Here is a 24726-nt window from a genome sequence, read left to right as displayed (position 1 = left end):
CTTTTAATGACAGATTTATTGTTTCTTAGCAAAAATAATGAGGCAATAATTTTAAAGTTGTAAGCCATAGAAAAAGATAGAAGGCTTCTTGCAAATTAATCTTTGAGAAGTTAAATAGATCAGAAAACTATATTTTTTAATTAATTTTAGATGAAGTTTAATAGAACTTTTAAGACTTTGTTACAAAGATGTACGGTGCGAATAAATAAAGGATGATCTCTCATGTTATATTTGCAAAGAAAAAATCGACTGTTGGCTAAAAAGTTTCTCATTGAAAGAACATGCGATTTTAAAACACGCTATCTACAATATTTTCCATATATTGTTGAATATATCTTTATTTTTATTTCTATTCGAATGAAATTTTCGATTGATTAATTAATTCACTAATCTATATATTTTTAGAATATTTGTTAATTGCATTCATTGATTTATGATATATATTTCTTAGACTGCTTTCTTAATTAAATAATTAAAGAAAGACAATTATGTTTCAAGAGATTAGAGAAAATGCGTCTAGATTTTGTCTTTCGACTATCACAAGGGTCTCTCGTGCTGTGTTGGAATTATGTTTATGAAACTTGGCGAACTTGGTGAACGTCGAAGAGTTCAATATCGCGGCTTTGGTTAGCCGACTGCCTGCTGGAGGCACGCCGGATTAATTTGGCAAATTGAGCCGGTACTTCCATCGAGTCCGATAATTCGACGACTGCCTCTACCTATGGTGTATCGGTAAGGTTGTATCCACCTCGCAATTCGTTCGCGTCCCTCGCGAGTCAGTCGGCTGGATCTGTACCTAGGAAGTCTCCGGATTGGTTAAAGGGAATTCCAGGTTCCCTAGGCTGCATAGCTAGTTCCCTAATCGAATTAGAGGAGTCAGGATATTGCGTGCCGCTACGGCACCCTCAATTGTTTTAAGTCGACATCTCCGCCGAACTGTTTCCGTGTACCGTTCTTCGTCCTGTTCACTTCGTCTCTCTCTCTCTCTCTCTCTCTCTCTCTCTTCTCCGGACATTGAATTTGAACTAAACTATCTGCCGACCGGAATATCGGATTATCGGCCTGTCGAAAAAGCTCCCTCCTACACGGAAACGTTAGCTCCTCCTCTCGATCTTGGTAGAAAATCAGATTGATGGTAAACGAATATTTCATAATATTTACGGCTTCGCACATGTATGTGATTTCTAACAAATGTATGCGATAGAGAGTTCCTGTATATATTTAAAGAATCACGATTCTTATGCATTCTTATCAAATGACATTGATTAATTATTAATTATTTAATATAAAGTTTAATTTAAATATTCTAGATTTAAATGATATAAATTTGACGGACATAATTATTCTTCCATATATTCTTCATTTTAGAATATTCTTGTTTATGTAAAAAGATTTTTTTTTTAGATTAATTGTTTTATTAGACTTGCAGGATTGATCGATTTTTTATTACATCACACACACACACACACACACATATTTCCTGCGTTTATTTTATATATATCTTTAATTTTTTCCTTTTATGTTGATTTTTAGAAAAGATTTATTTTATTTATTTGTTTATTTTTTATAAACTACATCTTTATTTGTGCAACTATATCGAACATTTTTACGCTATAAAAACAATAAATATATATTTGCAGACGCGTATCCTATCAAACCATCATTCGTTAAGCGACCGTCCGTGAACAGCGTATCTATCGGTTATTAGGGAAAATGACTCCGCATGCTCCGCCACCGACGGGCAAGAGCCGCCCTTAACTTTCACTAACGACCAAAGTTTTTCGGTGTCCGAGCACCGTAGGCTCTCTCGGTATCATAAATTCAAAATGGCGGCTTCTCTGGGGGCGAAAACAAAAGCCACTCGGCTCGTGTTCGAAGACCTCGTAGGGTCGGGGTAGGTGGGCAACCCTTCTGAACTCTCCCTTACCTAGGAAAGACCAGGGGGGGGAGGAAGGGGGTGGTGGTTGGAGGGAAGTAGCGGCGAGGCTTTTCGAAGGGTCGAGCCACCGAAAATGGCGGACCCAATTAAGTGAGTCTGGGCTAGCATGATGTACGCGCGTCATGGAAACCGTAAGAGGCGGAAAGGAGGAGACGAAGGACCGCGCCGGAGTCCTTTCAAAGAGACGCATGTAAGAGTCTACGCATATAGTACGCACCCTTCTTTTTCCGACAGAGTCCCCGCAGAGTTCACGTCTCGTTAATCTTTTTCGTCCTGCTCGAAGACGGAATTAGCGGACCGTTTCGTTGATGAGAGAGTTAAGAGTAATTAATTATATCTGTATATAGATATTTTATATTTAGCGGAAAATTGAATCTGTAGGAAAAAATTATATTCTGAATACGTAATTCAATATATTTGTTTTGTTTAATCATAATATTGATATGTTGACAGTTGCAAATTTATGTAATATATAAAATTATTATGTATTTCTCTCGCGAATAATAACCATTTTTTTTTTGTGGAGACAATTGAACAATTGGCCCAAGATCTGTTCGCATTCTGTATTCTAATTTATATTTTGTATTTTAATATTTAAATAAATCTAATTTATATTTTCTATTCTAATATCTAAATAAATAATAATATTGCAAATCTATATATATTATTATGTATATGAGCAATAATCTCATATGAATTAAATTAGATAGTCAACTTAATAGATGATGATGCGGGCTGCTGCAGGATCACGGCCATTTCTCTGAATGAAACACCACCAGTTTGGTCCAGAACTGGATAGGCGAGATGTTCACAGATTAACCCATGATCTCTGATCTCACCTGACCAGATGCTGGACCTTCTCTTATTTCATGTCCGGAACAGGTGTCTTATTGCAAATATATATTTCCATGGTTATTAAAGTACGCTTTAATAATTTGATAATTTGCTTTAATAATTTATCATTTAAATTATCATTTAATAGCATATATCGCTATTAAATGTAATTATATATAAGACTCTTCAGATTTTAATAAAAACTTTTTTTTAATAATAATTCGAATTAAACATTCGATTTTTCTCGTCTTATATATATATATATATATATATATATATATATATATATATATATATATATATATATTTGAATATTTAACTTTAAATTTTAAATTAAAATTTTGTTAAAGTAAGAATTTACTTTAAATCAGATTAAAAATAAGATTCTATTGTTTATCTACACTTTTGAAGATTGAACAAAATATCTTGGTATTTCTTGATGCAAGCTCAAACTCAAATACGAAAATATAACTCTTCACTCTTATAAAAATATAATAAATCTGCACAAATTTCTTCAACAAATATTACTTCATCGAACTGAGCAAATTTTAATTTCATCATTAATTAAGTTATGTACTTTACAACGACGTGCCCGAGGAACTCGCGTCGTTAATCTTACGAATAACGCTTGATGCCTCGGGTGATCATTAATAAAGACGCTTCCGATACAAGATCCGCGTTAACAAAGTTACGCGTTAACAAAGTTCCGCGTTTTCCGCGTGCACTGGTGTTTCGATCGCGGTTGTCGGCCGCGATTGATAAGGCTCTCAATCTTGCGACAGTCGCGGATCATTATTTTCCTGGATCGTCTCCAAATTTGGCGCTTATATTCGAGACTCCTTCGGGAACAAGTTCGGAGGTTGCGAGGACGACAGGATTGTTGCCGTTTCCACACGTTTTGTACTTTCGCGATTGTTCGCATTATTTCTATAACACGAGACACGCGATATGAAGGGGGCGGAGCGGGAGGAGACGAGCGGACGGATCCGGAATTCAGGAGAAGAAAGGGGGATAAGGGTCCGAAGAAGACGACTAAGGACTAAGGGGGAGTCTTGATCCTCGCGGGTCTCAAAGGCGAATGACGACAGTGCTTCTTTGAGACCTGGTATTAGCCGGGCGATTCCATCGAATTTGCGTTCTCTCCGTCCTCGAGAGTTCGATCGCGAAATGCGATACCTTGTACAATACATTTGTAGAAGTAATAACGGGCGTAAGAGGACGAGATGGCCTCTCCGCGGAGGGATACCGAGAGTGGTCCCGAGGGGTGGTGGTGGGTCGTCGCGAAGGTGAAGAGATGGAGGATAGCTTGGCGACACTCGAGTCTTCCCTCTCCTCTCTCTCTCTCTCTCTCTCTCTCTCTTTCCCTTGCTTTCGGAGCTGTACAAGGGTCCATCTCATAGCAACGCCCACGGAAACTCGAATCGATACGACGCACTGTTCTGGAAATTCGTCGGATTTTCGCGCACGTTTTCGAATTTTGTGACGCGAGTGCCTTTACCCTCCCTCCATGTCCCCAAAATTGCGTGGCCGAGGAAAGTCAGTGCGTCGCGACGCGCCGCGCCGCGCCGCGCAAATTTTCGCGCTCGAGGATTGTTCGGGCCGACACTATTCGATATGCGAATCGATAATTTTAGCTCGAGACTAATTTGTAGAAAAACTCAAAGACCGAGATATACATCGATAGCATCGATCGAATGCGGATAAATCACAAGATCGCAGCGTGTTTGATTACACAATTTTAGCATAATCTGATTATTATAAAATCTTCTTCGTGTTCTGATTACTCAACGGTTTATTAATATTGACAATCTCAGCATCATTGATGTACAAAATTTGTGATGAGATAAAATTATAAAGAGAGAAGAAAAATAGACCTCTCTACATCATCATACTGATAAAAGGATTTCTTATCGTACCATCGCGCCTATGCATCGATCCCGACTCCTTGGAGAAAGAAACGTGCCCGAGTCCTCGTAACACACACGAGTCTGCATCTTTCTGCGCTTCGATTACTATCCTCCTTTACGAGGAGCAGTATCCAGAGAGGTAGCTCGTTTTTCCTTCTTACCGATGCGCCGGGCGAGCGTGAGAGACCGAATCGAGATGAAAATCGCAACCCCGGCGTTTCTCCCTCCTTGTATTGATATGCTGGAAAAATCGGTATATACATATACACATATATATATATCGGCAACTTACTTGTATATCCAAATCTTCGGCATTATATTATAGCGCTGGAAATGCAGTTAAATTATTCGAAATAATAATATGAATACAAAAGCAACGACACACAGATTACGCATTATCTTCTTTCAATAATTAGTAGAAATGATTAATTTATATCACATATTTTTTAAATGTAAAAATTATTGATTTATATATTGTATTTTTTGAACACGTTACATCTATTTTTATTTACGTATATAAGATATATAATTGACAGTGTTGCGCGAGACATTGTCGAAGATTCGATCCGAAAATGGCGCGGTTGGAATGCGAGAGAGGTTCCTCTTGGTTTTTATCGTCGCGTGTCCAGCCAGGCGTCTTGTCATGCATGGCCGATATTGATACGTGCACGCGTGTATTCGAGAGCAAGCCGTCGACGGAGAAGCGGGGTCCCTTTCTCCCTTTGTGAGAGAGCATGTTCCTCCACCTCCCTCCCACCCTCGCGCCTCCTCCCTCGCATTCGTTTCCAGAGCGGAAGTTCGTGCACGAGAAATCCGGAAAATTGGACGGAGCGATCGCGTCTACTGTTGCCGACGAGCGTTCTTCAAATGAACGATCAGCTGGAATCCCATAAGTCGGCGGGATCGATAGTTGAAACGATGTAAAACATTTCGAGTGGCTCGCGATACTTTTATAGGAGGAACATGTCTCGATCTTCTTGTTAAAACGATCGAGAATAATGATCTAGTTTATTTTTCGTATAGATTTTCTAACATTTATCCAATTAATAATCATTTGACGATTGTGACACTTTGGGGATATATGTACAATACATATATTAAAGCAAGAGGAAAGAAAGAATTACATTATCCAAGGATATCTAATATTCGTTGTGTGTTTTTTACAATCAAGAAAATTAATTTTATTTGTAAAATTTATTAAATGTCACGTTTCTCGACAATTATTTATTTTACATTTTTCTCGCTTTAGAATTAATACGTCAAATAATTCAGACAGAACAAAGCTATTCTAATACGAGGAGAGAATAATTTTTGTACAATACACTTGTATTTTGAAGCGGATAGAAGCATAGATAGAAAAAAATGTAACAATTATTATACTATATCGAGCGCGACGAATGATACCGAAAACTCCAGAGCCAAGTTGACCACCGCTATCGCGAATTTGTCTACACGGACGATTGTGGTCACTTCGGCACAGGGTGTTCCGGACTACTGGCCGATCCAGTTTTCATTCCGGTTTCTTCGGTGAACTTCACCCCGGGAACGAGGCGAACGCTGTCAACACAGAGGCGCGCGCACGGAATGACAAATGTTGCGCCGACCGCTAATGTTGCTGCACAACAAATTATATCCAGAGCGATAAAATCTATCCTGGGACTTAGATAAATAGTGCTCGAAGACGACACGCCGTTTATAAGTCTGCGACTTGGGGGAGATTGTCTCTCGTTTTTCCTTCGCGCTCAGAATCTTTCCCTCCGCGTAAAATACGATATCTGTAAATGAGCAAATTCTAGACTGCTGAAGTTTCACGTATCCTTCTACTTTGCTATGTTGCAGATTCGACCGCTGAATATCCAGATCATTCATCAAAGGGATCTCCGTCGATCGAGATATCGAAAGTTACTGGAAACAATTAATTAATGAAAATTAAATCAACGGTAGATTAGATCTAATCGATCCATCTAATCTATTGCGATAATCTACTCGGCAATAATTTTCTCCACGATTATAATAACGATGCGTTGAATCATGAACGACGTATATGTAAATTTAGAACATGCAAATCTCAGACTCTGGAGAATTGCGAGATAAATAAACGTACGAGAGAGAGAGAGCACACCTCACATACACCCAGGGATCGTTCCGGTCCCGGTCCTGCGCTCCCGTGTTGTTCTATCCTACCTTCTGCTTCCTCGGACATTAATTTTGTGCAGCGAGCTGCAGGTGCGCCGTCACAGGTAAATATATGTAATATTATTGGCCGACGTCGGGCAGACGCGAAGCCCGACCCGGCACGATCCCCATTAACCGTCCCATAAACAGATAATCGTGAATTTCCCGCCGATACCGTTCACCCAATCAGATAAGACGGAACGTGGAGATACGAAATTATTGTCCTCGCGCATTTCTCAGCTCGTTCGAGTCGGGATGCCGCGATGTAAGTGTTAATTAAGGGCAGATCGCTCGATCTGGCCAGACACATAAATTCGCAGTATTGGATTTTATCGGAAAAAACAATTGATCTTCGAAATATTAACGTCTCAATCGAAGCGTATCTTGGAGGTAAAAATAACGTGTAACTAGAAAAAAGAAACCGTGAAAGATGAATACGTAAACGGATTATTTATCGTAGAAAAGAATGATTAGAATTTCAAGGCGATAATAGTCGCAATAATGATGGCAACTTGTGCGAAGCGATTCGCGTGCGTATTTCATTAACGCAAATTTTCCATTCCGCTAATATTCGTACGGGAGACGCAGAAAGCACGCGAGTTTCAAATTTACATAACAATTCGCGCCGCATAATTTTTCCCGTTCCCCAAAGAGGAACGACCTTTGATGTGTCTACAAAAACATTGCTCGCGCAAATTCGTCCCGACGTATCTCTCGGCGTCGTAGTTAAATGAAGGATTTTCACGCGGCTCGCTGCCATTATTTGGCTACGTCTCTGTTTGTTTTGCGAAAGTGTAGAACGGAGTCGCGTAAGCGAGAAAGAGGAGTACTCCGTTAATCATTATCTTGGGGTATGTCGAGAGGGCGAAGGAAGCCTCCTTTGAGGCCGGACCACGGCTGCTCTGCCCGGAATTCCAGGGACTCGGATTACAATTTGGCGAGTCCAGGGCGAGGGGAGAGTAAAATGGCCGCCGGCGGTAGGGTAGTTTTGCTCGCCGTAGGGTGGTTACGAGGGTGGCTAACTGGGTGGTCGACGAGCAACGGCAGGCGAGGCGGTGGAAAGGGGATAGGGGGGGACAGAGGATACCGGTGGTACAGGAGATGTGGAAGGAGGAGGAGAAGAAGGAGGTGGAGGTAGCGGTAGGTAAAGGGGACGCGGTGGTGGCTGAGGGCCGGGGCAACGGGGACCGATGCTAGCCACAACCCCTTAAGGGTCGAACGAACCCTTGCACCACTACACAGAGTCCAAGAACCCTGGCGCTCTCTCTCTCTCTCTCTCTCTCTCTCTCTCTCTCTCTCTCTCTCTCCTTGTTATACTCTCTCCTTCCGTTCGCATTCGCCGCTACACGCTGTCTCTCTGTCGCGCCTTTCACGCTCGCTCTGACTCTCGATTTGTCTCACTCCTCCATCCCGTTACCTTACCTCCCTCCTGGGTCGCCCATCCTGCCTCGGCGCTCAACAACCTTTATATCCACAGTCGCTATACCTACCACCACGAGTACCAAGTACGTACGTACGTATTACCTAGCTCGCGTTATTCCCGCGTACGAGAGAGGAAAAGGGAGGATCGAGCGGGAGAAAGGGAGAGACATACAGGGATGAACAAGCGAGATAGACAGAGAGGGACGAACATGATGTAAGCAAGTAAGCAAGAGCGAGACAAAGAGGAGCGAGTGTTTGAGGAAAACGGAGATCTCGCAATGCTGACGAGGAGAGAAAGAGAGAGAGAGAGGGAGAGAGAGAAACAGAGGTCAAAAGGGGGCAAAAGGGAAAGAGAGAGAGAGAGAGAGAGAAGGTCGGACGAGCGGAGTGTTCGGGCAAGGGTGGAATTTTAGAGCCGGGACCAGCCTTAAAATACACGCCGCGTGAAATGCCGGGCGTGAATTAGAGCTCGTGCGTATACACGGTCTCTCTTCTCTTCGCCGACGAACGAACGGACGGTACGTACTATATGTATCTTCGGAATTTTCGTAAGAGCCACACAGAGAGAGGTGTCCGTTAATTCTCTTGGGTCGCGCATTCACGCCGTTTCTTCGAATGGGCTGAAATTCGACGACCGCGCGCTTGCGACGACAAGCGTCGCGACGTTCATTACCGAGGGTTAATGAAACTTTCAAAAAAAAAAAAAAAAAAAAAAAAAAAAACACTTTCGTTTCTTTCCTCTGATTCGGTCTTTGCTCTATGTAAAAATTGTACATACATCCTTCGAATTTACGATGGTGCTTTTATTATTTTCACGCGATCAGAAGTTTTTCGTTTGTCGAGAGAGTGACATGCAAAATAATAAAAAATTTTGATTTGTTGTTGGCGCGATATTTAGCGAATATATAAAACTTATATATGATAAATCGATATGTGTATAAAGTCACTTTGATATTTCACACTGCATCGCAGAACTAATAATTGATCGAGGAACTTTGCGATTTCTCGATTTTCATTGCCCGCTGTGAATAAATTGCCGTCTGGAATTGTGCTCGAAAATAAACCGAGGGAGAAGAAGCGGGACATCCAAAAGACGTAAGTCAGTTGGACGTGAGAAGTTTTACGATGCTCAGATCTTTTACCCGAGGAAAAGGACTCGCAAGTGGAGATACAATCAGGATGTCGCGAATAGCGTAGATGCAAATAGAACTTAAATTCAAATTTAAGCAGAAAACAAAATATCTCTTGCGAATTTTTACTAACATTTTGTTCTACATTATACATCAGGTCTCTCTCTTTAAACGTTTCATTTTATTCGTCTTGTGAAAATGTTCATTTTTCTTAAGAAATAGTACAGGCATCTGGTTGTCGATGCGATATCGCTCGCAAAAAAAAAAGAAAGCCGAGACACGAATGGATTATAATGAAAATCGAGAATACACCGTGAATTTTTCAACACTCTCTCCCAAAACGCGAGACTCGTGTAGACATGACGATTTTGACAGAATGTATGTTAAATTTCGATAATTATCGAAAGGTAAATTGTTCCAAAATTGATTTCGTTGCTAATAATTAAGCATTCATATTGAATTTTAATCAATTTTATTTAATTCGAAAATATCGAATTTAAAAAACTAAGCATTGATATATTTTTTACAAATTTTTTTATTCAATTCTATTTTATTACAATAATAATTAAGAGTCCGGACAGATAATTTCGGAAGTCATTAAACATCCTAATAAGTATATCGCAACAGTGGGACGAATTACATTGAGCGGATGGTTATATCGGTAAAGTTCCGACGGTTGAAACTTTTATTTAAGAACGCGGCTGCGAAGGCTTGTCAGGCGTTTCGTTCCCGTCGACTTTAACCGCGGCTAATTTCGTATAATAATTGCACCTTATAAAGGAGATTCTCAATCTAAAATCCTCGGCGTTCATCTCGCATTTATCGTCGCTCCGCGTAAGATGGACAACTCTACTTACGGTATCAGTGTGGAATTTAAATTTCAATGCAAATGCAATGATTTATCGCTCACGATAATCGATAGAGACGAATATCACAATTGTATGCGATATAATGAATCGCGTATATCTCTATGCCATTGATCTACGAGAATTATCCTAGTTTGTTTTGTAAAGCAAATAACATTTGCCTATTCAAGTCGCGATCAGACAACGAATTGATTATTGAAAATACAATATTGGTAGTTTGAGTAACGCTATTAAATATTCCACAGAGAGAGAGAGAGAGAGAGAGAGAGAGAAAGAGCAGAAGTAATAAAATTTCCAATATATTCCATTTTAATAATTTTACAAGGCACTTAAACCAAGACACACAATTATATAGTTTAATAGTTCTTCTAGTCTTTTAATAACGAGTAATAATAAGTTCTCTATTTGATTTATGAGAATAATGACGACAAACTATACCTTGGTCGCAAGGTACACGTTTTTCTTTTACGCGAAAGCAAAAGTCTTGCGTCGCTCGTATGAATTTTTCATCGTAAATAACGTGTATATGTTTATATCGCCACCCCCACCATCCTTTGCGCTCGCGAGCCGATATTAAAGCACGCGAGTAAACAAGCAAGAATCCAGGCGGGACCGATACGTTTTTTCGGGCCGACAACGACAAGCTTGACGATTTGGTGGCACGGATTTAACTAATAAGAGCAATTAATGCCGGAGGTAGTAGGTACAGGAGAGGGTGGCTTGTGCCCGCCATGGCATGTCTCTCTCGCCTGGCGGTCGCCTCGGTCAATACCCACCGGACAAGATGGCCGACGCCCACTCCAACACAAACTCGGAGTTACATACATTTATGTACTCAAATGTATAACCCACCGCGCTCTCCCCCTGTCCCCTCAGCACCCTCCTCCTCCGGACGGAGTTGCCTTTCTCCTTCCGCCCCGGCTTCAACCCTCCCGGTCTCGCCAGCCACTCGGCTACACGGACACCGAACTTCATCATTATTATCTCGCCGGCCTGGTGTATCTACCTACCTACCTACCTACCGGCGGGTTTGAATTTTGTAAAAGCCACACGACACTCGCGCCTCTAATGATAATATTGGGACGGAAATTTCTGAGAATTTCAATTAATCGTGTATGTATTACGGCTGATTAGGCACACGCATTTTTGCAGTTGAAATGTAAATGAATTTTGTTCTTGTTCTGGGGATATTAAATTTTTAATAAGTTGGTTTATCGTTACACGTGGTATTATATATGTATACTCCGAAAGAATGTTTAACGTGCTATGGTGTGTGAGAGATACTTTCTTTAATTATCTTGTAATAATACTATATATCAGGTTTGAACGTAGATTACTTAAGAAACTTTTAGCTTGCTATTTTTCTAGCGTCTTATAATAATCAAAATTGTAAGAAAAAAAAATTAAAGATTGCTTTTAATTTAATTTAATATCATTTTCTTATTACAATCACATTGATTTTTACCGCAATAATTGCGTTATTCAAATTTAATTATTAGCAGGTGAGAATTAATTTAAAGATGCCGTTAATCAGCAAAACATCATGAGACTTAATTATTATATAATATCGAAGTATCGTCCAAATGCGTACATATATTAGAAAAAAGTATTTCATACAATTATATATAACCGAGAATATATATATTTCTATGACAACTAAATTCTTGAAGCGGTCAGTTTTAACAGAATTTTTTATTTAAATCCTGCAAAAAAAATAGTTGTTCCCATAACTTAAAAAATAAATGGTTATCAAATATTGAATATTAAATTCGGAGCTCTATTACATGTTTTAGCTAAATCTTTATAAACATTAAATGCTTATGTGTTGTAAATTTATTCTTTCTCTTTTCTTTCAATAAATATCTTTTCTCGATCATTCGTGCTAAAGGAATTCTGATTTAAAACTATGCATTGTCAATTTATTAGAGCGCGTCTTCTCGTACGTGCGAACGGACCATGTAGAGAATCTCGATTGGTCAGTGTCGAGGGGTGGCCTGCCCACGCGTCCGATTGGTCAAAATCACCCCTCTCTCAGACGAATGCTGAATGCTGACCCTTCGGGGGTGGATTTCGGTCGTTGGGCAATATCGTCGATCCGCGATACACGCTTGCGAAAATTGAATTGCACGGTCGCGCAATGAGAAGCAGGGGAAACAAGGCGAGAAAAACACCTCGTGCCGCATCGTTCGAGAATACTTATTCGAGTGGCTGCAAACTGCATACGACGTTCGCAAATTATGCAAATAGCGGGACGCGAGGAGAGCTATATAAGCGCGCAATTTTTCTGCACCGCACAAAAAATACGGGTTATCTTTACTGTCACATCGGCGAGATGTGTAAAATGTGTCTTTTGTGCGGCGATAAGACAAATTTCACGCTAATGATTTTTGCGACTGATAATATAAATAAAAAAGATAAATATTTATTCTACCTCCGAACGACGCGCGCGTACCGGAATATTCGAGTGTAATTGATCTAGGAATTTAATTCGTTCAATTCAGGAGAGGAGCCGCGAGATCGAGAAATCCCACTCGACAATATTTCTCCGCTGGTTCTTTATCGGGAAACCGAGAGGGATGGTTGCGAGTGAAGTATCGGCATTAATGAGATTGAAATTAATTCGACATCGCGCGATGCTAGATTATCTCTCTCTCTCTCCCTCGTTCTACGAGATGTTCAACGATAAGATAATTCGACAAATTTCCTCGGGAGTAACTCCGCGAGATCTCGCCAAGTGAGATATCGCGAGATAAAAATGCCTTCTTCCTCTCTTTCTCTTATTTCTTTTTCCTTCTCCACGGACGGGAGGCGATATACACGAGGCGCGGCCGCTTTAACCGGAAGACGAATGATCATTACTTAATCTTTTGACCGAGGACGAGGCGCCGTCGTCGTCGTCGTCGTCGTCGCCGGAGTATCCCGGCTAATCCGGCGCAATTGTTTTCGTCCATGTTGACTGCTTATCTGGCTTAACAGCCGACTAATTCCGCGATCTAACAAACTTCGAGCTTCACGGTCTCCCTAGACATTTAACCTTGCGTTACCCGCAAGTTTTTCATCTCGAGCTACAAGCGACTCGCTAAATTAAAATTGTAAATTTTCCGAGATAACAACACCGAGACACCGAGGCAACAACGTACTGCGGGTAACGCGCGATAAAGAGCCATTATGTTTAATGAAATTGTCCTAGTGCTCTATAACTGGTTAATTATTCATTTATTTACTAGATATATCTTTCTCCATGGTGAACATTGCAATTAAAAATTATAATTATTTAATATTAATAAAATCTTAATAAGGACAAAATGTCCAATTAAATTTTGCGAGACAATAAAAAAAGTTTTGCTCCACGAGTCTATAAATTTTATTTTATTTTTTTTTTTTTTTTTGAGGGGGAGGAAATTTTATAATGTATTTACATTATTTAAATTGTTATATTTTACATAAATTGATTATTGTATAATTTTATATTTATATATATATATATATATATAATACATATATGATACACACTTTTGTGTGTATATCAATAACACAAGTTTAATTTGTGTATATTTTATTTATTTTGAATATTTTATTATTTTTATTGTTTTATTATAAATCTATAAATTATTATAAAACTATGGTTCTAAATCGATATTATCGCAAATATAATCGCGAGTAATATATAACAAGCAGTTCATAAGCCAGCACGCAATGGCGTGGTCAGGACTGCAACCCTCTGCGCTAACAGGTAAGTGTCTCTTTCGCTGCAGGGTGTATAGAAACCCCGTTGTAAGCTCGCTCTGCAACTGGTAGTTTTACACCGGACTGTATCCCCTATTAGCAGGCAACCGTGTATTGCATCGGTGCTTCTCAAGTTTGGGTGCTACGGGTGCGAGAAACGGGAATTGCAAGGGTTCCACGACCGATAGTATTGTATATTGGCGCGCGCACAAATTAGAAATTATTTCTCTCTCGACGAAATTATTTTATAAACGTAAACATATTTACATCCAACGAGACTCTCGACAGATAAATTTATTATTATACTCGATTAACGTTAATTAATTCATCGAATAATATTTTATTTAGGAATTATATTTAGGAAATGTTATATGCTGTAGAAATAGAAAGAGCAAGCGATACGTATCGATCGTACACAGTCTCTTTTTCAAGTATTTATATTTAAATTTTATATTAGACATTTCGAAAATATTTATCGCGTTTCAGTATTAACGATTATTTAATGTCATTTAATGATTATTTATTTAATGTCGTTTAATAAATTTTCAAAAGTGTTGCGAGACATTACACGATGCCTTCGCGAAACCTTTCATATTGATTTTGTTGTCGCGATTTTGCCAGTTTGTCACTATTTGCTTGTCATTGAGGCAGAATACGATTACAAATTGCGATAGGAATAAATCTTTGCTATTTACGACGCGGAAATGGCCGTAACGGAATTCGAGGGAGGTGCAAGTGTTTGACATATTTTGTTCGGGAAACCGACAGATCAGGGACGAAAGCGGCGCCGCGGAAAGGGCTGGCGGAGGGAGTGAATGGCAGAGGCACCTCTGTTTCTGACGTGCAGATTAGTGTTCGCCATTGTAGTGACGTCATCATAGTTAACACGCATTCAGAACGGTCCGAAGAGACCGGCGAAACTATTGACCGCGATCGCTCGTGGAAATTTGCGAATCCCTCTCGGCGACTCGTTGTCGGGGAATTGGCTTGATCTTTTTTTTCTTTTTTCTTTTTTCCGAGGCTCCTTTCAGACGGAATTTTCGACATTGTGCACGAAATGCACGAGGATATGTCATAGTCGCGGGAATTAGGAAACGGTTTAGAGCAGGACGTCCTTTCGACCCGATCGCGCGAATGCGTCGACTGCAGAATGTGTCAGAAGTCGGTTCGCCAGTTGACAGATGAATATGCCCAGGGAACAATGGGGGCCGACCAAAAATTAACGGCATTGTCTTAACTTTGCATTCTGATGCCGCTGTTTGCTCCCGCCGAGTCGATTGCCGCGAAACAGTGAGACCGGCAGACGTGTACCGAGAAAGCTCTGAAAGCTTCCTTCCCTCTCTCTCTCTCTCTCTCTCTCTCTCGCGCTCCCTCATTCTCTCGATTACCGAGCGGCGGATTAATCTGATGTTGACGGTGGATCCCGGACTTCGTGATCTATATTTCGCTTGAGGTTTTCGAGGAATCCGCTCAGGAATGATCTCAATGCGAGAACGGAGTAAACGAAAATAGGGTGGAAATAGCGATAGTATCAAGGTGTGCATATTTCGTAATTTACATCTGCGAAATGGATAACAAACGATAACGGAAGCGATTGTTTTAATTTCATTATTACATCAAGATTTTTAATCAAAAAGGATTATGACAATAAAATTATTACTTTAATATACAAATATTAATTCCAGTAGCAACCAGAATTACTTAAAAATGTTAAAAAATTATTTTTTTTTTACAATAAATTCTTGAATTAAACGTTGATTTAATTAATTATTTAATAAATTTATTAAAATTTGACGTATAATAATCTTATTCGATAATTTATTATTATCCCATCTTTGCGTAAAAATAATAAATAATAGATTTAGGAAATTTGATATTGGAAATTAGAATACTTTTAGCGATATACAAAAAATATTCATCTTTAATTAAATATCTTTGTCTTAATAAAATTAAATTTCAATTTCCATTATGGCATTTATCACAATTTCTATTTGATATATTATAGCTCGTTTTATATTATAAACGCATTGAAAATATATTTCATACATTAATGATTCATATTTTGATAGTGAAAGTTACTAAAATGCAAAAAAAAAAAAAAAAAAAGGAATCTTTGAAATATCGTTCACTTTCTATAACGGCAAACGAAATAGGATATGAACTGGACAGCCTTTGGTAGGGCAACCCAACATGCAACGGAGCATATTCATCTCTATTTTGGTTCAATATGATTGTTCTCACCCGAGTTTTCGTTCGTACCCTTATACCTTCACGCTAGATGGCACAAAAGATTCTTTACTAAACAAGCACGATCTTCCACGACAACTGTGTAAATGAAAAATCAGAGAATACAAGATATATATGTACATTATCATTTTTAATTATATGTAACATAATGAACAAATTAAGACTAACTAAAGCTATAAAGATAGTAGAGATTTATTGAATCACATTTATATATTATATTTTTCGATAAACGCGAAAAATTGTGCGAATACTTTTTTTATTTCTAAATAAAATTCGATGCGCGTGATAGATCGATTTTAATCGAGTTTTAAACCATTGCGAAACACGTTACGCAATGCAATAAGCGACGAATGATAGTGACTCGACGACGAGTTAAACAATTTATATAACGAGCTTTCTACGTCTGACATAAAGGCGTATCGGAAACGAACGGCGTAGACAGATGGCTGCGAGAATCTTCCGTTTCCCGAATAATTTATCGGTCATGAGATTATCTATAAAATATATATATTCAATTACAACTTAAAATTTTTATATATATGTATATAGTCAATTATAATTTCATGAATATAAATAAAGAAATTCACAAAATGTCATGAAAAAATTACAGTTTTTTTAGAATTATGATTGATCAATCTTTTATGTTTAAATTGACGGAAGAGTATTATATATATAAAAATTTGTTACTTATTATTATTTTTGAAATATTCTAATGCTGAAAATTAAAAAAAAAATTGCAACAAATACTAATTTTAAAATTATTTTTCAAAAATCTAAAACGCTAATCACGAGAAAAACTTTATTCATGGATGTCTTTTATAGTCTATTTAAAGAGGAAGTTCTCTCGCTAAAAGAGAGAGATATAAATATATACAAATGTTATATATAGTTTGTTAAATAATTAATGGCAATCGATGGGGAAGGGAGAGATGCAGGAAAACTTAGACAAAATTCATGTAGATTATTTAAAAACAATGTCGTTTATTTGAATCGCACAAGACATACACCATATCTGCTATGTTTACAATTAGGGACTCCTGCGAGGAAAGCTCGGCCAACGTTTGTCGCAAGTCTTGGCCGGAACTTACTCGGAGACGCCTCGGAGACGATTTCTTATTTTTTTTTTTTATTTTTGTATTGCCTTAATGTCGATCCTCGGTTAAAAGTGTTGCAATGCCAGGATTAACCCTAGTCACATACTGTCCCTAGAAACCGAGCTTCGGATTATATTTTACCCTGGATCAGAAGATTTCCTAAAAATCCAATTTCCCTGCTACGATATTATCGTTCGTCTTTTCCTCTCCCGATAATCGACTCTATGTGTGGATCTTCTTCTGTGTGTGTTCGCTTCCTTATTATAATTATAGGAAATATTTCGTAGCTTTAATATAGACTGCCTAGATACTTCGCTCGACTATATTCTTGACATTTGTGTTCTGGGATTATCTTTTAGCATTTTACGTGATTTACCCTGTAGAAATATTAGAAATCAATCGGGGGAGACACGACGGGATTGATATTAATTAATACGTCAATTAATCGAGATGCTGAGGAAAATTTGTGCAATATCATATATTTTTCGGAGTTTTTTTTTTTTTTTTTTTTTTTCGTACGATCAAACGCTAATATCCCGTGATTGGTGCGAGTCGAGCAGGAGGAATTGCCGTGGCAATTTCCATGCTGGATTCGCATTATCATCGATCGCGGCTACAGCATCTTGCCGTGCGTCCCTAACGCGAGAATATTCTTCGCATAAAAATTCGCTCTCGTCCTCGTCGTGTCCCGCCAGCCCGATCGCCCGCCGCGAGATTTGCATGTGTCACTCCTTTGTTTCGGTGTGGCAGGGAACTTGGTCCTATGTGGGATGAATTCGAACAAGAAAGGCAAGAAGAGTAGGAGGGAGAACTTTTCGAAATCAAAGTATTGGTGACGTGCCGCAGAATTTTTTATTTCGTCGATTACACACACGACGCTCCGTCAAAAACTTCTCTCTCTCTCTCTCTCTCTCTCTCTCTCTCTTTCTTTCTATTCATTTTCGCAAACTTTCGAGAAGGGGGTTATTCCTCCAGTATCGTCATCATCTTCTCGCCCTTCGATCGAGACGTAAATGGCGGAGCGCGCCCTTATGTGAGAAAAAGAAAAAATCACCGCATTGAGCTTATCTTTTTCTCTTCCTGTTATAATCATTAAACAACTTTTCGACGACGCGGCTCTCTCTCTCTCTCTCTCTCTGCTTTTGAATCTCATCGCTACGGGCAGTGCCATTATTTACAGTATGTCGTATAAACGCGCGGAGTCTGGCATGTACGTATTTCAGGAATCGATCTAACAAACTTTTAACTAGATAACGAGAGATTTTTTTTTATCTAGGGCCGTACACGTCTAACACCGAGAGAACTATCTGATATGAGTTTTTTTTTTTTTAAATCGCCTTTATGCTTTCTCGTTCTCATGCACACACGCGCAACATTCATCCCCGGAACGAGAAGGATAACACGCACAATAAAATCACAAGAGGACACGCAATCGATATTCGCATTCACATCTCTCACGCATCGCAAAGTTATTTCTTTAACCTTACTGTCTATGTATATATATATATATATATATATATATATATATATATATATATATATATATTCTCTCTCTCTCTCTCTCTTTAGGAACAGTTCCCTTCGAAAACGTTTACGTCGACGAGGCGTCGTTGAGGAAAACAAAAAGAAGAAAAAAAAAAAACTATCTTGTTTACTATTTAAAATGGAACGCAAAAACTTGAAAAACGATCGTCACGTCGCCCGCGAAAGCTTCAGTCTTCAGACGAGGACGAGAGAAAACGGAAATTCGATTCTGATTGCGCCTCGGGTTTGGTCCGCGGGACGATTTTCGCAGGATCAACGTACGGTATCGATCCTGCGAAAGCCGGACGCGATCCGATCAGCCATGACGGCAATAAATATTATAATCAACGAACAAAGCGCGCCGATGATAGGTCACGACGTGCGAAGTGGCCGTCGAAGGAGGGGAATTTTCACAATTGGAAATATTTTTTCTTTTCCCCGGGATTCTCGAGCCGTAGACTCGATTAATTAAACGACTCGTTCGCGTCGATAAACGCGTCGCGCGCGACGCAAAATCAACGGCCGTAAACCTAAACAACTTTGGCATTTTCTTAATATTTAAAAACATCTGCGATAATAATTTAATATCGGAATAAAATAATGAAAGCGGCGCTTTTGAACTCACTGTGCAACCGTAATCATAATAGTGACAAACGTAATAATAATAGAATGCTAATAATAATAATAGCAATAATAGTAATAATTACAATAATCATGTTTCAAAACAATAATAATAATAATATTAATAATAAAGGCAATATATAATAAGGACAATAATAATATTAATAAAGATAATAGAATCGCGGATAATAGATATAATACATTGTACATAGGATCGAGCTAGAGTTTAGAGATACTAGCTTCTCATATATTACCTTAATCAGATATTTTTTTCTTCAATATTCCAAGTATTGATATATATATATATATATATATATATATATATATATATATATATATATATTATATACACATAGAATCATTAAAATCGCCATTCTTCTTACGGGCTAAGTAAATCGATGCATTTGAAATGAAAAGACGCATCGGTCCCATTGACACGTTCTTACGAAGCGATTTGCAATGTACATTGTGCAATGTACAAAAAGAACTTCACTCCGATTCGTTTTTCTAGTATACTTACATACACGGCGAGTTTTACAAGTTTTCATAATATATTTATACATATATATTACGTTATACAATATGTGTATATATATATTATTAAATAAATAATCTTCAAATGCGATAATAAAGTCACGAACTTATATGTTCGTTATCTTATTTATAATATTTATATTTTGCATATTTGTATCCGCCTTTCATATATTTATATATGTATATATATATATATATATATATATATTTTTTTTTTATATGTATATTTATATCTGTGCGTATGTATATATATGCAGATTTATATTTATATAGTGTCTTTTTTCCGCGTTATTTATAACTATTTATAGCGATACATAATTTAAATAGCTGTGCTGAGACTCGCAAACTGGTAACCATTCGTTCATTTTTTTAGTGAGTTAAACGCGGAGCAAGTTTTCTCTCATCGAGCACCTTTTCTCTTTATACTGTCTCCTTATTTTCGCGTCACGTGAATCGCCTTCGCGCTTCGTCCAGTCCTGGCGATTGAACGAGGATCCTCTCTTCCTCGAACCAGTCGAAATTCCAGCTTTGCTACATCTTCCCGTTGCTTTTTATAATTTTGAGCCGTTTCCAGGCCGTTCGGTCGAAAGATTCTCGAGATCACGCATCGACCTACCACCTCTCCTAATACCGAGAGGTGACCTCGGATATTTCGCGGCGAGAGATCCCTCCGAAATCGCGCTGCCGAGATCTCGATGAGCTCGAACCAGTCCTGCACGATTCAGATTGTCAGATATGTCTCTCCCTTTATCGAGGTCGCCGAGGAGAAAGATCCCTTCCCCGTCTTCAGTACACCGGGTATGGCGGCCTGTGCGGCCACAGCGGCGGGATTGGCGGTAGGCTTCCGTTCCAGGATCAAGTATCCTTACTGAGCTGGCTACTGAGCGAAGAATCCTCGTCCTTGATCACTGGGTACGGTATGTCTAGCTTGGGACCTTGCTGCACCACCACCACGCACTTTCTCATGTGTTTCTCGAGCGTGCTTGGCACCGAGAAGGGCATCTCGCAAAAACGACACTTGTATGTGTCCTTGCCGTGTCGGCCGTGAGTTTTCATGTGCCTGGTCAACTTCGAGCTCTGAGCGCACGCGTACGAGCAAAGCTCGCACTTGTATGGCTTTTCGCCGGTGTGCGATCGCCTGTGTACCGTCAGGTTTGAGCAGTTCTTGAAGACCTTGCCGCAATACTCGCAAGTATCGTTTCGGCCGCTTCGCTCTTTCTTCAGCAACGGGCTTGGCAGGCCCTGAAGCGCCAGGCTGGACGTCGTTGCCTTGGACGCCTTACGGAATTCGTTGTTCTCCAAGTAGTGCGGACTGGGTAGCCAGAGACCGCCAAAGTCTGGCCCCGAGGATCTCGGAAAGCCCTGGCCAGAAAAAATATTGGGCGTCGTCGAGGAATTGAAATTCGGCGAGAGCGCGCTCTCCTTCTCTTTGTTATTATTCAAAGAATTGGCAAGATTGCAAGGCGAGTCGGTCTTGAGGAAGCCGCTGCGATGATTCTCTTGCAGCGCCTGTCGATAGGCCTCCGAGTACTGGGCGATATTGCTCAACCCGAACTTCTCCATGAGATCGCCCACCAGACTGGCCGGTTTCTCCACCCGACCTCCGCTCTCCTCACCGCTCTGCCCTTGATTGGTGCTCATCGTTAGATCTTCGGGTGTGTTCTCCTCCGCATCCTCGCGCTCGGCTTTTTGTTCGTTCTCCTCCATCTCGTCCAGATCCATGTTCTCGTCACAGCTAGACCCGTCGTCCGGTACTGTTTCGACGCTGCCCTGTGGACTGGCAGCTGAGTTTAGATGCTCCTGATGCTCCTTCCTCATATGCTTCCTCAGTTCGGTAAAGCTCGCTACTTCGACTTCGCACACCTCGCACTTGGTCGGCGTGCTCTGGCTGTCTTGCGTGCTGATGTCTTGCTGCTGGTACTGCCTCTCCTTATCTCGATGGCTGCGACGATGGACGATTAAATTGGATTGGAAGCGAAACTTCTTGTCGCACACCTCGCACGTGTATACCGTTTCCGATGAAGAATCGGTAATTATGGGCGTCGAAGCTACTGGCGGACTTGTTTTCTCGCTGTCGGTCGAATTGTTGTTGTTGTGATGACCCACTGGACTCTGAGTGTAACAAGGCGGCGAGTTTTCCTTCTGATGATTGCCGTGGCTTAGATTCGTGGGGTTGGCCGAGGCCGGACTAGGCGGTTCCACTGAATGAGCTTGAGAATGAGACTGCGACTGTTGCTGTTGCGATTGTTGTTGTTGCGGCTGCTGTTGCTGCGGCTGTGGAACATTACTGGCAATGGGAACTGATGGTACCGGCGGTACTGGCGGAGGAGGGGGATTTGTCGTAGAATTACCGCTAGGCGTAGGTGGAGCCGCGCCTAAGGACGGATTAGCGAGGCTCCTTAGGCGCGCTGAGTAAAAATCCAGGTTCGCTTCGAGTGGTGGTGGATGTGCTTGGCCGGCGAGGCCTCGGCCGTGCGACAATTCGGCCAAATTCGCGAGATTCCGGGCGTTGTTGAGCGAGTCCAGCGAGCTACGTACCAACGGATCACCCAGATTCAAACCGTCCATACCGCGAAGCGGGTCGCCCAGATTCTGCAGATTTCTCGTAGCCGTCTGCAGTTCCTGGAGACCTCTGTACCCTGCCAAAGGATTCAAGGCGAGAAAGTCGGGCCTAAACATAGGCGGAAAACTTCGTTCCAAATGCTGGGGTAGCCTTAAGAAACTGTGAAGAGGATCGCCCACCAGGGATGCCGAGGTCTGGAGCTGTTGTCGACCACCGCTACTGCCACTCGTGTTCGTGCCGCCTGATGAATTCGCTGCCGAGGAACTTCCGGTGGATTTGCCGCTCAGATTCAGATGATTCGGCGGGCTAAGGTGATGCGCGTGCGTCGGCGTAGGCGTCGGTGGACTCGGCGCCGGGGTGTTCGACGACGAATTTGTCGACGAGGAGGAGGAGCAGTAGAGACGGGCGCCGTGCATGCTCTGTACGTGCTGAAGAAGCTCCCACGCCGAGCATAGTCGCCGGGAACATTGCGAGCACTGCAGCCATCTTGGCTCTGAAACAGATATATGAATATCGCGGTGGTTAAAAGTCATTGTTGTCATCGTAGCGCAATTTCGTGTTAATTTTTACAATTTAAATATAAGCAGTTTTAGTAGTAAGTTTACAAATTATTGAAGATTTAGATGAATTCATGATTAATTTTGTAGTTAATCACTCTTACATATACCATATTTAAATACGTATATAGTATAATATTTAGTATTTTTCAATATTAATTATTATATATATATATATAGTATTTTTAATAATTGTTTTACTTAATATTTTTTAATCGTTTTTGAAAAGAAAGAGATTTAAAAGATGTCATTAAGGTAAAACATCGAAGTTTTATTTTCAGCTGTTTCGAAAATTGAGGTTTATTTTAAAAGAAGAAAAAGCGAGAGGGAGTCACGCTGATAAAATCAGGATATAATTCGACGGATTAGAACCGCGAATAAGATGATTATAAGAGAGATCCTGGATATATATCGTAATAATCTAACAATGGAAAATTTGAGACTTCACGGTAATTTCACGAGCATGTGACGGCAGTTCGTAAAACGTTCGCACACGCACATTACACGTACGTAATGTGTGTTCGCGCGCACGCCCCCCAGCCCCGCTATCAATTTTCGAACCACCCTTAATTTCGCGGAATCGAGACCCGGCAGAGATCGGCCCCGGCCGATTGAATTCGGAATTCAAACGGCGCGTCTGTGTCAAATTGCGGTTCGGTTCGACGACTTGCGGGGGGGGGCTTAAAAATAATATCCTCGTCGAACGACGGTCGAGAGGGACAGGGAGGGGGGCGTCGGGGATCGGTTACCACGGCATGCGGCTGAAACTGACCCTTAACGACTTCTCGACCCTCCTTCCCCCTTATGGCGCGCGCGAGAGCTTACGACGCGGGAGGGACGGGTTTTGAATTTCAATGTTTTTAATCCGGAATATCAGATTTTCGTCCCATTTTTCACGCCAGTGCGGTAGACGACGTTGCGTCGCGAACGTTTGGGGCGAATCCGTGGGATTTTATTAATTCGACGTCGCCCCAACGACAAAGATAAGATGAGGCGGTCGAAAGGAGAAGTGACAGACCGAGGATGCAGGCGCCACGTGCCTAAGAACGACCCTCGCTTGGCGAGTAAAAGCATTACCCGCGAAACATTATCCGGGAAGCATATTCTCTTGGATCGTAACGTCGGACGTTAGGGTCCTTTCCCGAGGAAGAAAAGAACTTAAAATTCACGCCTTGAGAAACACTACGGGATTGCCTAAGCCTAAGATAACGATTAATCATTCTTATGGAAATATTTTTTTCTAATGTGTACTTTTCAACTTAATCGGTATTAGAATATGGGTGAAAAATTTAAATTTATATAATTCTCTAATTACATTTTATTACATCTTATTACATCTTGAAATGTTGATTTTTACATGAAATATTCTATTCTGGCCCATCACAATATCGAAAATACATTTTCGATACAATCTTTACGGAATAACATTCTAGCCATATTGAAGAAACATTTTAGCTACGAAACTTTTTTATTTCGATTTGGATGGATTCCTTTCTCTTTCAATTCGGCCAAGATTGAACTTGACGAATTTGCGAGCAATCCCGCACAGTCTGACGAATAAATACGCACGCAACGTTGTTCGGGAAG

At 40.3% G+C, this 24726-nt stretch overlaps 1 protein-coding gene across 1 annotated transcript in view; it reads right to left on the bottom strand.

Moving 5' to 3' along the window:
* Positions 1-20239: 20239 nt before the first annotated feature.
* Cph (BCL11 transcription factor chronophage) overlaps positions 20240-24726 on the bottom strand; it is a 33721-nt gene continuing 29234 nt past the window's right edge. Inside the window, exon 3 of the mRNA XM_070300325.1 lies at positions 20240-23075. Coding sequence (XP_070156426.1) covers positions 20875-23075 — 2201 coding nt within the window. The 3' untranslated portion in view covers positions 20240-20874. The remainder of the gene's footprint in view (positions 23076-24726) is intronic.

Source organism: Polyergus mexicanus, unplaced genomic scaffold (genome assembly GCF_030449975.1).
Source record: "Polyergus mexicanus isolate NDT 795.1 unplaced genomic scaffold, iyPolMexi1.0 SCAF_8, whole genome shotgun sequence".
In the NCBI taxonomy this organism is placed as follows: Eukaryota; Metazoa; Arthropoda; class Insecta; order Hymenoptera; family Formicidae; genus Polyergus; species Polyergus mexicanus.
Note: the sequence above shows the minus strand (reverse complement) of the source record. Positions and strands in the feature narration are given on the sequence as shown.